Consider the following 14133-nt stretch of genomic DNA (forward strand, 5'->3'; position numbering starts at 1 on the left):
CGTCCTATCCGATGATTTCGACATTGAAGAGGTCAATGGCATAGTCTACGAGGTCGACTGTCCCATGGTTGAAAAGGATGAGTTTAAGCACCACTAAATCCTGCTGGACATCATTCTCATACGCATCACACTCGATAGGCGTGAGTACTTGGCTCTCCTGAAGAGTACGCTGGCCCGCCGATCTACGCCGCTACCTTATACTGTTTCAGGCAATCGCTGAAAATTACGCCTATAGGGTATCTGCAGAACCTCAAGCGCCACCCCAATAGTCGTAGTCAGGAGGAGATTACCACGATTCAGAAGGACATCCAGGCTTATTGAAAGAATAAGATGCTACCTAACTTCCAAGAGTATGAGTTTTTCACTGGCAGATCTCGTGAGAGGAGGGAATGTACAGCGCTCGACCTCCCCAATATCTTGTTAGATCCAATTTGAGTCCACTGACACGTCTGGTGATGTAGGATCATCCTTCTCGGCTACCGCGAGGATAACACTCCATTTTGGACCTACTGGAAGCAGGGTGGATAATAAATTAACTCCCTATCGGCGAGGTAGGAGTGTAGTTATTGATGGAGCATCAGATGCATTCTCCATCCGTCTCTTCAAGCGTCTTGAAGCAGTCCGCGATACAGCCAACCATGCGACCTCAAGGTACAGTCTCGTCGTTAGTCTACTGTGGACTGCAATCTAGCACAATATCATTATATCCAACTTTCGAAGTTCTTGCACCAATGCCAATACAGTACAATCGAGCTTACACCCACGTGAAGTTTCCAGGAAAATAGCATTCTTTCATGTGGAATAAGATGAAATGTCTGCTCACTTGGGTGCAGTATCCATGTTCTACCATGGTTCTTTCGCGGGTTCGGGAGTTTCCTCCGTTGCTGTGGCTGACATCAACATAACAACGTCAACAGACTACCAAAGTCAAAGATCTCTTCTCTTCAGGTCATCGTTCACTGCAACCGCCTAGGCCGCCAACAGGTCAAAGACAATCACTCTAACAAAAGCCATGATGGTTCTTACCCGTTGTCGCGAAGGTCTACTCCTGCGAAACATCAATCACGACCGTCCCTTTATTTTCTTACGGGTGATGAGACCCGTTGGTTCATGACGTCGAGCAGACGAAGCTGATGTGGCCAACACCATGCATACGTGAAGTCACAGGTGACTATACGATTAGCCACATCCATGGCGAACCATGTCATATTTCCTCCTCGCACTGTCTTCTGTGGAATCTTCTCAGCGTACTCTGCTACTCTGACCACGATACACGATCAAGCTGCATTGTACGGATTTGCTTCTAGGTGTTCCTACTTCCTGCCAGGGTACGTGCACAGGCAAGTCTCTGCGACGCTTCTAATAAGAGCTAGACGTAACCGATCAAGACCTGTCACCTGAGATTGCCATATGTCTGACTCCAGACAAGGGAGTGAGAGTTCGGCCGTAACCTATCACAGTCAACCCGAATCAGAAAATACCGAAGATTCTGTCAGTCCTGAAAGCCCGGGATCACCGCCGGCTCCGCCAGGGAGTCCACGGTCGCCTGAACAGCAGAGCCAGGATGGAGACAACCAGGAAATTCCCAATATAGAGACCGCCCCGACAAATGGAGAAAACGGAGAAAACGGAGAAGCATCACAGAAGAGACAGCGGGTTCGCTTCCGGTCCGCCCTCAGTGTCGACTACCCAGAGCCCGGTGGTCCCGAAAGCAGTGAAGATGAAAGCTCTATTAAGGAGAAGCAAAAAGGTCAACGTGACCAAGCGCAACGCCAGGGCCAGCCACATCTCATGTCCACGCCCTACATTCATGGATCCCTAGACATCACAGAAACCCCTCTCCAGGAGCGGACCACCCAAGAAGACCTTCAGCAAGCGGAAAAGACCCCAGTGGAGAAGAAACCGGCAGCCATTGGCGCAGCAGCAGCAGTCGGTGACGTCAGTCGCACAGCCAAGGACAAACTGCGGTGGCTGCGAGACACGGTGCACGGCAAGTTGTCCAAGTGGAGTGGTCGGCTGGGACGCCCTGAACGAGGTGGGGATGACCTAGGACCCGGTGTCTACCACAATGAATGGGCATCAGGCGGCAACGCGCCTCTGGGAGATTTGACTGACAACAAGCACAAGACTCACGAGGAAAAGAAGACACATCAAGCCACGTCCACGTCTGAAGCGCACCGCCTCGTGCGTGAGCTGACGCAGGACCAGTCCGGTAATCGGCGCAGTATGCGCGGGAAGCCATACCCACACACCGATACGCAGGGCGGCCAGGGCGCCCAGGGGAAGAATGCAATTGATTCGGGGCTGCGTTATCGAGCCGGTGGTGGAGGTGTTCTGGCGCAGCTGATGAAGCTGAATGGCGGCATGCAACAGGGAGGGCAAGGTGGACAAGGTGGGCAAAATGGGCAACGGTCACCCTCTGACGCCGGGACCTCAGGGACCACAACCCCGAAGAAGGAAAAGTTAAAGTGGTACAAGAATAAACAACATACCCGGTCCACGTCGACCCTAATTGGCGCATCGGGTAGCATGAGTGGCGCGAGCACCCCTGTGTCTAGCGAGGTTCTCTCCGCCGCGTCGAAGCGCCTTGGTGGACAGCAGGCCCAACAAGGAGGAAGGATGCGACTGGAGGACGAAATCCAGGTGACGGTGCAAATCGCGGAGATCATTGCGCGCCAGCGGTACATTATGCAGCTGTGCAAAGCGCTGATGTCGTTTGGTGCCCCGACGCATCGGCTGGAAGAGTACATGCAGATGACGGCCAAGGTGCTCGAGGTGGACAGTCAATTTCTGTATTTTCCCGGGTGCATGATCATGTCATTTGACGATCCGTCGACGAGGACGACCGAGGTGAAGCTGGTTCGAGTGGCTCAGGGAATTAATCTGCAGAAGTTGGCCAACACTCATCGAATCTACAAAAATGTAGTGCATGATGTGATCGGCGTGGAAGAGGCTATTCAGGAACTGGAGGAGATCGAAAAGAAACCACCGCGGTTCAACAAGTGGATTGTCGTGTTGGTATACGGATTGGCGTCTGCGACTGTGGGACCGTTTGCGTTCAATGCCCGGCCGATTGACATGCCCATCATCTTCTTCAACGGCTGTCTACTCGGCCTCATGCAACAAGTCCTCGCACCTCGTTCGGCGCTCTACTCGAATGTCTTTGAGGTGACGGCCACGGTGCTCACCTCATTCCTGGCCCGCGCCTTTGGCAGCATTCCAAAGGCCGTCATCGACGGCAAGCGGCAGTTTCTCTTCTGTTTCTCCGCCATCGCCCAATCCTCCATTGCGCTTATCCTGCCCGGCTTCCTCGTGCTATGCAGCAGTCTGGAGCTACAGTCTCACCAGATCATCGCTGGGTCTATCCGAATGGTCTACGCGATCATTTACTCCCTCTTCCTGGGATACGGCATCACGGTCGGGACAACCATCTACGGACTGATGGACGGGTCAGCCGTATCCGACATCCAGTGTCCCAAAGCCGGGGCCTTCAAAAACCAATACGTGCAGCGGTTCCCCTTCGTGGCCCTCATGACCGTCTGGCTTCTCATCATCAACCAGGGCAAATGGAAACAGTTACCAGTGATGACGACCATCGCCATGTCCGGGTACATCACCAACTACTTCAGCACGAAGCGGCTAGGCTCCAACTCACAGGTCGCCAACACCGTCGGCGCCTTCACCATCGGCATCATGGGCAATCTGTACAGTCGCCTGTGGCACGGACACGCCGCCACGGCCATCCTCCCCGCTATCTTCGTGCTGGTTCCCTCTGGCCTGGCAGCGTCCGGGTCGCTGATCACCGGCGTGGCGTCGGCTGATCAGATACGGCACAATATTAGCAGTCCCAGCGGGACCTCGCAGCCGGGGGCGGGCCTGTCGACCAATTCGTCGGTGTGGACGCTGGCGGTTGGAATGGTTCAGGTGGCGATTGGTATTACGGTTGGACTGTTCATAGCGGCGTTGGTGGTGTATCCGTATGGCAAGCGGCGGAGCGGCTTGTTTAGTTTCTAGCATGTCTGTATGTATGAATTGGCGGCCAGTTTATGGTGGAGGATGAGTTTAGATAAGAACTAGCAGATATTGTTCGCGATAAACGAGAATTCTCATCCCGCCGCCTTGTAGAAGGCGCCGATACTATGCAGCTGAGGCCCTTTATGAAGTCTCTAGGCACGGCCTGAATGGCTTGAGTAGACGCATCAACCATGAACAGACGAGATCCTTCTCTTCTCACCTACCCTCGGAAACGAAGTCGCATGTCTCGTTCGCACGATGAAACCCATTGGCGAATGTGGTGGTGGCGTTGATGTTGATGTTGATGCCAATGCTGTTGATAGGGCACTGTTGGATTCCGAATGGAATGGGGATCAAGGGAAAGGAACAGGATCTGGACCTGAGAATCAGGACATGCTAGCGTGCGAGACTTGGCTCTATGGGTCTACTGGATTAAACTCTCTTGGCGCCGCCCTATAGGGCTGAACAGCCAGCACAATTCTCTCATGGATTGAGCTACACCCTGGAATATCTCTCTAGATCCACATAATGCTATTTATATAGTCGTAGGACTTCCCTGGATAAGATGATCAGAGATACTATGTACACTGCAGGCTACTCTCTCTTCTTCCCCTCTCCACTCAACGCTTTGATCAACTTCACACCCCCCTCCTCCGCCGTGCAGCGCTGTCCATCCCAGAATTCCGCCTCCCGTTCACTCGCATAGGCCATCTCCTTATGGAGCGTCGCCGACTTGGTTTCTACAGTGTCTGTCTGGGACGAGTCCGTCGAGGAACTATACACATCCACATGGTCATTGAACCGCACCCGCGGCTTCCCGTTCCCATGTGTCCTCCTGGCACAGAACTTCTCCAGGTAAGACTTCCGCACGGCGTAGCGCTTGGCAGCTTCGCGGCGGAGCGTCCCCGAGCCAAGCTTCTGGAGTCCCGTGCGTACGGCAAAGCGCACCGCAAGGTATACCTGTTGAGCGATGAACAGGACCAGCAGCAGCGAGGACATGTGGACCTCCTTCATCCCGTCGCGGTAGAGATAGACGATACTTGCCGTCGAGAGAATGCCGAGCCATGTCAGGAACTCCAGGCCCTGGAGGGACGGGCCGATCGAGTCCGCGCGGATTGGCGGCGGGCGCTGGCATTCGAGGGTGAGCTTGAAGAAATCGCCGCGCAGCTCGAGCCAGTTGTTGATCAGGAAGAGGAGAGGGACGAGCGGCCAGGCGACCCCGAAAAGGGCGAGGTACCCGTACTGCACGCACATTTCGAGCGTGTCTTCGTGGACGTTGTACTCGTCCGCTTCGGCTTCGTTGCGGATCCGAGTGAGGAACGCTGCCTCCGAGGGTGAATCGATCAGAAGAAGGTCGGTCATTTTGGAGTGCCGGCGTGGGCGGCCAGCTTGCGTTTTCTGGAGGCGGTAGTCGCGCCATTTCCTCCAGATGACCTTCTTCACGTACGGGAGGACGACCTCCTCGCCGAAGCTTAGGACTTGGCCTGTTACCGAAAGGTAGATTACTTCCTGCTGGAAGCGGGAGGTGTCCACCTGGAACTCGGTGGATATAGAAGAGTGGAGGCCCCTGACATGAAAGATGTCCAGGTAAGGGATAATCTTCGCACCAAAGGGGACGTAGACAAACGCAGTCAAGAGAGTTGGTAGAAACGCAGTAATAAAATTCATCACAAAGGTCTTCGCAGTCTGTGCGAGATCATACTGATCTTGGGTGCGATAATTCTCATACTCCGTCAGTTGAGTGGCAATGTCCGTCAGCTTCGAGGTGATTGTCGGTAGTGAGAGAGAAAACAGCACAGTCGGAAGAAACTCTAGATAGCCTTTGAGCGGGCCCACGTAAACCTCCGAGATGAAAACTTCCAGGGCAAAGGTGACGACAATCAAGCTGCCGAGCGCTACAGCGGCAACGGTAGCAAAGGGGATGAGCAGGAGCTGGCGCAGAAGCTGCTTTCGCATGGAAAACACGCGGACTGTTTCCCCTGTGATAGGGTCCTTCACCTCCTTGTCCCAGACATACTGTGGCCGATTGACCTTTAGCGTTCCGACCCCTTTGACATTCCACTGCAGGCTCAAGTCTGTCTCACGGATCTTCCAGTACTCGACGAAAACGATGCACCAAAGACAGTTCACCACTGCGTAGTTGATAGAGTACGGACCGAAATATGACCAGCAGATGACTCCCCATACGGCTGGGACAACCAGAAATAATGAATAAGAATGGATAAACGCAAAGTAAAACGCCGTCTGCCAATGTCAGCTTGGTCTATCGTCGATTTGTGATCACTAACCTTCTCGCCAAACAAGGCACGAATCGTATCCAAATCCTCATCTGTTAGCGTCACAGATCGACTCATATTACGCAGCAGCTCGGCATTAGCGGCCTGGTCATGAAGCGGAAACGCAGACGCAATGTTCTTCCATTTTCCTATTCTTGGGGTGATGCCAGCACCACCCAGGTGTCTCTGCCAGGTTACAGCATGGTAGACTGATCGGAGTTCTTCGGCGGGGGTTTCGGCCTCGGCGTAGTTGCTTGCAACAGGGAGTTCATGGACGATTCCATACAGCCAGTCTTTTACTCTGGTAAAGTTAGTCGGTGAAGACAGTAGTGTATAGATGGGGAGGTACCTCGACTCGTATATCATCCGTCCCAAGTAATCCCGGGGAACCCGGGCGCAGACCAGCAACGAAGAGCCATAACCATGTCTGACTTGAATTTGGAGTTGTGCTGCTTTGAGATCATGGATGAAATTTTGGAACACCTCGACTGCTCGATATGTGTCTGCAGGTCAGTCCCAGTGCGTTAGTGCATTCACAGAGGATGAAGATATATACGAGGAGTGGCAGTACGAACCGACTTCTTCGAACTGATAGTGGATCACCCAATCGACACCAAGATTGTCAAACTCCGCGTGCTCAAACTGATGGTTGTGGAAGAAAAGAAGAGCCATGTTATGAGGAAATGGGGAGGAAGAAGCGGTGTGTGGACGGTGGAGAGGAGAAGGAAGCGCTTCGAGGTGCGTTAGTCAATTGAGTTTATTAAGAACCATGCACCATGCTGCATTAACTAGTATGAAGATATTCCTGTTAAACATTACTAACAGTACATGCATGGATTCTGGTCAGATTGTCCCATGTGCCTACCATGATGACCACAGTGACTCAATTAGCCTTAACTCATAAATACAGAGGCCTAATCAGCAAGTACAGTCCCTTCACCCCTGATGCATGCTTTGATATTGACTCGTCAATGGACATTCCCGTTGTTGTCCTAGTGGATCTCAGTTTAGGCATCACCATTCTCCAGCAAACCGAGCATCCGTGCCAAGCCCCAGCCCTACAGGGCGCATACTAAGCTTTGCTTTGTCCAAATTACTGACTTGGCATGTGGCACAACCGATGGTAGCCCGTAGGCTGTTGATTGCTATGACAGGAACCACATGGTCCTTCTCGATCAGTAGGTACACCAGGCAGTTGGAATTCTCAACTCACATCTCATAGACTATCGAAGGAAGCTTCTTCCACACTCGCCAGCTGGTGTGGCACACGAACATGATCCCTCCGGTTACTACGATTCCCGCCCCTACCGTTAGGTGGGTTCGGGTACTGTATGATCAACATCAGCCTTACCGAGGGCCTTGCCTAATGTTTCGGTATTCACAGGCACTTACATTATGCTATTAGTTATTGCCATGACGACAGCAGAGACCGATGGGTAGTTTTGACCTAACTTGCTATCTACTCCGTCCTCTGCAGTAGTTATATAGTTGTGTTCTGGCATACATTCTTGCTCTTCCCTGCCCAGACTTCTCAGTTTCCGACTCTGCAGGGTTTCTTATGTAAGTTGTTCCATGGTGTTTATCTACATAAGAATCTACAGTATTTGATACAGCTATGGAAGACCAGAACTGGCCCTAGAAATGCTGCTGCCTGCGCCAAACGGACCAAAGGGTGGGTAATCCTCATACCATTAAAATACCCGGAACCGGGCTGAACCTCTCATTATTTATATCACCGCGTAAGTTATTTCGTATCAGAAACGTAACACACCGCACTGACTCGGTCTGTGAACCCGAACAGCCAATCATCGCCGTTGACGCCCAGTGATAATCTTATAGCAGTAAGGGCCAGTATGAGGCAAGGCATCCATTTCCCAGTTTAGATATGGATAAACGGTTTCCTATTTTATCCACGTCAAATGAATAAACAAGGCCCATCAGTGGCAATAGCCACAGCCGAAGCATAAAATCACCCATTGTCCAATGTGGTTGTTCTTGAGAATTGAGCTCTAGGGCATCCGAGAGGGACAGCACCTTCCAACGTTCCTATCTATCTACCTAAGCCAAATACCTCGTCATGCTCAACTGCATCACCAACACCATCAATGTCCACCAGCTTCTCTCGACTTCCCTTGACCTCATGGCTCGCAGGGTATTCCCCGGTCAGAACGTGGCCTTTGGGCTGAGCCTGTTCCTCTTTACGTTTATGTTCCTGCCGACGCTAGTGATGCTCTTGGCTGTCATTGTGTTCTTTGCGTTCTACTATCCGCGGCTAGGGAAGTTGACGGCTGCTCACAACGATGACTATGAGTGAGGGGTGTTCGACCAGCTAGAGTTGGTGAGTAATCTTGCAGGTATCAAGTACATGGTGGGTACTGACGGGGCTGGAAGTACGATGTACGATACACGCCGCATTTGGGTTGGAGTTATGATGGCTATTGGAGTTTTGGAGTTGGTCTTTGCATAACCAAATAGCTGACGCAGCACATGCGTCGCTATTGTATCCAGTCTTGCTACTTTCGTTAGTATCTGGGGACGTACTGTGTTCTCTACCTTTGCTGCGGAGAGAACTGTAAGACCGCGGTGGGATACAGCCGCACATACTGCTATGAGATCGAAGAGTACTATCTCCATGGATTTTGTATGAGGCCTCAAGGTAGCCAATGGTTGTCGTAATGTCTGCGACAGCACTACTCTGGCGCCTCGTGTATGGTTAGTACGGAGGAGAATTACACGGGTATACATGGCAATCACAATAGTTGGCGATAATGCACATTTTAGCGTCATGAGGAAGCCTGCAACCCAGCTCGAGACGTGACCGCCATGCCAACAATTGGGCATACTGGCGAAGTTGATTTGTACAGGACCTGAAAACATATAAGATTTCACCCAAGGAGCTGAGTCGACTCCGACGTCCCAGAGGTCGATGTGTGGCCCATGGTGATATTGATTGTGGCTGCAGTAGACAAGACGCTCAAGCAGCAAATTGCGCTTCTGAATCACATTGACACTTTAACTAGATTGAATGCTGTTTTAAGGGACTCCTTTCAGCAATTCCCCGCTTTGAAAGATAGTTAAGCCTGGAATTATTGGAACGGCTGGCCAACGACACGGTTGCTGTTCGGGTTGTTGTTTCATTGTCTTGTAGCGCGTGCCGAGTAACTGTTGATAGGTATTGGTTTAAACTTGTAAAATTGTTTGGGTCTTTAGGAAAATCGCAGATAGGATGGGCTATCGTGGCTTTGCACCTTACAATAACTTTTGTCGAATGAGCTAATATCAGACAAGAGAAGATGAAGGCACAGTAAGAACAGACACCAGCACAACGCCCCCTTCTTTGACTGTATGCCACGTAACCTTGGTCTTAGGATACGACGACATTCAATATGAGGTCGAGTAAAAGTCTGACCATGTGCTGTGTCTCGAGAGGAAATAATAAGATTATTTATGCCCATGAGCACTCATGCTCCACGGGCATCTATCCATTGCCGCATACACCAGGCATTTTATGCAAATCATATATATTTGCATCGGCCAGTGCCCTTCAGCTGAGGAAAGGCCTCGACATGAGGTTTATTTTGGACTACCTAGGTCATTCGCAGAAAAGACTAAGGCTGTACCCAAGTAGCAAAAGTAGTGGATGAGCCATATTTATGCCTCAGGCACGAATGATGTGGCAATGTTCTATTTCAGGCTTCCCCCTCCGTAACCGCTGGTACTATCTTCTTGGCTAGTGGCCACTGGACTGGCCCGTTCCAGACTGTGTCGGAAATGCCCGACAGATCGATCGTCAGAATATCGAAGCATTCAACTCATAATTTCAGCATCTTATGATGTCTTCTTTTGTATCACTTCATTAATAGCAATTGTTTATGCGTTGGTATGAATTACGTATGCTCAATTTTGAGTGACGTATGTTGTTGAGCAAGGAGGTAGCTTGCCCAGTTCGGTGCTGACACAGACGCGGAGAATCTTACCACCGAGATGGAGAAATTCACCCCTGACATTAGCTCAGCCAATCACAACCAGAAGGCTTTATCTTAGCCTGAGAAACTCCGGAAACCATTGGACACCCAGCCTTATGAGGATCAAGGAATCCACTCAACATCCTCAACGTGCATTCCTGGGAGCTTGGAGCCATGACTCAGTGATCACCCGTTGTCGACCAAAATTAGAGGTATTCATCTCGAAAATGGGGAATGACCTTTTCTAAATAGTGGCGCGAAAGGAAAATCTACTCCAGCTGCGAGTGTTATATAGAACATCAGAAGATTACAGAGACATGTTACTTGAGTAGGACAGCAGCTAAAGATGAGTTCAGATGACATTCAACACGGTGTTACCTACAGTCACCATACCTGTCGTAGACAAGTAGAAAAGTGAAGCGTGATTGATAACAAAGATGAGGCGGAGTGATAGGCTAGTTGTGGTTCTATTGTGGCTTTTGTGCTTGTCATACGCTGTTGGGAGCCCACTTTATCCCAGGACAAATTACGATCACCTCAAGCTTGGCCAGCATCATCGGCGTCGCCAAGTGCCAAGCTACTCCATATAACGCCTCGTTTCTCCTTCTCTCGCTGAGACTTTGGTCACTCTCTGCAAGCCCAGCTTCTCTTCCCGAAGCTTGATTTGCTTCTTTTATTATCGCAAAGCGCTTTTGATCATAGGCTTGTGTTGCCTTCCATAGTGATTTATCTACAATTTTCCTTCTGAAATACATGCGTAAGTGCCCCTGCCATCCCCTTCCTCCACGGTTGTTTCCTCCAGAATAGTATCATTTCTTTACATTTGCATGGCTCTTTCATCGTCCCCAAGATTGCGCTGTTTCAGAACTGTGTAACTAGTGGGCAAAGACACGATTCTGTCAACTTCAAACTGACACATTCTCTCCTTGCATACAGACCGGATTCAATCGTGGGCGAAAGCTCACGCGTCCCACCGCAGCTCAGCTCCCCAAGGCCCTTCCAAACAACCAACCAACGAGGCCCAGGACTCGGAGACCGCAGAACCTCGACATAATGGTCAAGTGAAGGAGCAGACCGGGGACCTGGAAGGTCCACAATTCAACCCCCAAGATGAACAAACCAAAAGCAAACAAGGACTTGTTGTCCGCATGAAACATGGCATCGTCCGTTTTGGAAGACATACCAAGGAAGTTTTGTTCCATAGCTGGGTCAATGTCCTGCTGGTCTTCGTGCCCGTCGGTATCGCCGTCGAAGCGATAGGATTAAATCCGGCGGTGATTTTTGCGATGAACGCGGTTGCCATCATTCCTTTGGCCGGTATACTGAGCCACGCAACTGAGTGTGTTGCCAGCCGTCTGGGAGATACGGTCGGAGCGCTCATCAACGTTACATTCGGAAATGCCGTGGAGTTGATTATCTTGTAAGTTGCGATACACTTTTTGGCGCGTTATAACTAACATTTATTAGCATGTAAGTTTCTATTGACACCTTTTCTGCCTCTTAACCGTAATAACTTGATTTTCCGACCAGCATTGCACTCGTCAAGGTACATCCCTTTCAAGCCTATCTGATGATCTAGCTAACAACTGCAGAATGAGATAAGGATCGTCCAGGCCTCCCTGCTAGGCTCCATCCTAGCTAATCTATTGTTGATTCTGGGAATGTCTTTCCTTCTGGGAGGTCTCCGCTTCCAGGAACAGGTAGGTTACTCTTGGGCGCAATATCAGGTCCGTGCTAATTGTCTCCAGATCTATAACAGCACAGTCACTCAGATGAGCGCATGCCTCCTGAGTTTGAGTGTCACCAGTCTTCTTCTACCTGTTAGTATTGCGCTGAATCTACTACACATAAACATGCTGATTATGATATGGCTAGACTGCATTCCATGCATCTTGGTCGAACAGTGCATCGGCCGACAGGAACACTCTGAAAGTTAGCCGAGGAACCAGTGTCGTAAGCATTGTTCTGATCAGCAATATATCTATGATTCTCATATTGTGCAGGTGCTGCTCCTCGTGTATTTTCTCTACATCATCTTTCAACTCAAATCCCACTCCTATCTTTACGCGAGTATCCCACAGCGGATCATTGACGAAGAGTCTCATCCTGGTGTCCTGGCGGAGTTTATGAACAGCTCTTCCGATTCATCCAGCAGCTCGTCTGATGATTCCGATGACACCACGACATCATGGACAACCGCAAAGCGCATCAAGCGAGCGATGAGACATCGTAGACGTCGAAAGTCCAGCACAAGCTCCAATCATACTGCCTCTGGCACTCTTAGCAAGAAGAATTCTGGCGATACAGCCCGTTCAGGGCTGAACGAGAAGAGCGGCTCTACCGAGGGACCAATTTCCAACCATTCAATCGCCATTGATTTTGCGGACGATGGTCACTACGAAGCAGATGATGATAAGCGAATCAACGAGCCTCGCTCGATAGATTTTGGTCCGCGGTCAATTGGCGATCGGGAAACATCCAGAAAGGACCGCAAAGCGAAGAAGCGAACAAGCAAAAAGCACAAAGCCCGCAAGGAAGACAATGTCAACACCGTGGACACTGATGCATCGATGCAGCGACCGTACCTGCCGTCTCCTCTGCCTGTGTCTGGTCCTAATGGCATCAACTCGTCTCAGCCGGCTGATGTTGCTGCCGCCCTCCCGAAGAGAAAATCTCCATTTCGCCCCGCGATCCCATCGTTACTATCCAATACTGTGTTTTCAAACACTGCCGCTTCGAACAACCTTACCCAACCAGCTCCAGGAGATCCTGGTCTTCGACGCACGCGGTCTCTTCCTTCTCACATGAATCGTCCTCCCGCAGTTGGAAACGCAGTACAGTTTGCTAGAGGCGCCGCTCGTATGCCAACTACGGTTGATGTCACGGCTAACAATGCTCCTCCTGAGCACAAAGAATCTGAGATATCACGCACGGCTGCCGTGGTTATGTTACTGGTGTCAACTGCGCTTGTCGCCGTTTGTGCCGAGTTCCTAGTGGACGCCATCCCAGAAATGATTGAAAGCTCATCGGTCAGCGAGGCTTTTATAGGTCTGATCATTCTGCCTATTGTCGGTAATGCTGCAGAACACGTTACTGCCGTCAGTGTGGCCACCAAGAATAAGATGGATTTGTCCATTGGCGTGTCAGTGGGAAGCAGTATTCAAATCGGTGAGTCTAGCAATATCAATATGTCTGTACGATTTCCGTTTTCTGACAGGTGCTAGCGATTTTCGTTACACCCCTGGTGGTCATTCTAGGCTGGTGCATGGACAAGGATATGTCTCTGTACTTTACCCTGTTCGAAACCATCTGCTTGTTTGTGACTGCTTTTGTGGTCAACTTTCTGGTTTTGGATGGTCGAAGCAATTATCTTGAGGGGGCGCTGCTTATTGCCGCCTATGTCATCATCAGGTAAGTCATTGCTCTTTTAAAGAAAATGGACCTATTACTGATCGTACTTCAGTGTTGCGGCCTTCTTCTATCCTGGAAGTGACCAGTCTGCCGATGTTGCGAGCCGTGGCTCGAGTTGACCGGATTTGCAGTGAACCTCGGCGCCGGTACGATTCTGCAAACCATCACTGATCATGATATAGGAGCTTTAGTACCATGAGTGATTCCACCTGATATGATCCAGTATGGGTGATACCAGTACAAGTTGAAGCGTTGACTCGCTGCATACTGGCTGGACAACGGTTACGAGTTCCAAATGTATCTAATTAATCGGAATGTCTTCCGACATCTTTTATTCATTTATATATCGCTCACTGCTCATCGTAAACTCTAACAAAATCTACTCGAGGCCAGCTTGCGATGCTTGAAGCCTAGAATATCAACGCCATCAATGTTCGTGTCCAGGCCCTGTATGACCCCTATATCGT

At 50.4% G+C, this 14133-nt stretch overlaps 3 protein-coding genes across 3 annotated transcripts; 2 read left to right on the forward strand and 1 right to left on the reverse strand.

Annotated features, from left to right (window-relative positions):
* Positions 1-1191: 1191 nt before the first annotated feature.
* Positions 1192-4014, forward strand: NFIA_030130 (threonine/serine exporter family protein; the record flags this gene model as incomplete). The annotated part of the gene is made up of 2 exons (XM_001262477.1): positions 1192-1328; positions 1461-4014. 2 exons carry the CDS (start codon positions 1192-1194, stop codon positions 4012-4014), a joined length of 2691 nt encoding a protein of 896 aa, XP_001262478.1.
* Positions 4015-4608: 594 nt separating this feature from the next.
* Positions 4609-6962, reverse strand: NFIA_030140 (anoctamin family protein; the record flags this gene model as incomplete). The annotated part of the gene is made up of 4 exons (XM_001262478.1): positions 4609-6258; positions 6303-6591; positions 6640-6793; positions 6866-6962. 4 exons carry the CDS (start codon positions 6960-6962, stop codon positions 4609-4611), a joined length of 2190 nt encoding a protein of 729 aa, XP_001262479.1.
* A 4046-nt stretch (positions 6963-11008) lies between these two features.
* Positions 11009-13785, forward strand: NFIA_030150 (putative membrane bound cation transporter; the record flags this gene model as incomplete). The annotated part of the gene is made up of 9 exons (XM_001262479.1): positions 11009-11012; positions 11192-11675; positions 11786-11801; positions 11848-11955; positions 12004-12075; positions 12131-12208; positions 12259-13423; positions 13480-13666; positions 13719-13785. The coding sequence occupies 9 exons, from the start codon at positions 11009-11011 to the stop codon at positions 13783-13785; spliced, it is 2181 nt and encodes a 726-aa protein (XP_001262480.1).
* Positions 13786-14133: the final 348 nt, after the last annotated feature.

The sequence above is a fragment of the Aspergillus fischeri genome, genomic scaffold (genome assembly GCF_000149645.3).
Source record: "Aspergillus fischeri NRRL 181 1099437636261 genomic scaffold, whole genome shotgun sequence".
Taxonomy (NCBI): Eukaryota; Fungi; Ascomycota; class Eurotiomycetes; order Eurotiales; family Aspergillaceae; genus Aspergillus; species Aspergillus fischeri.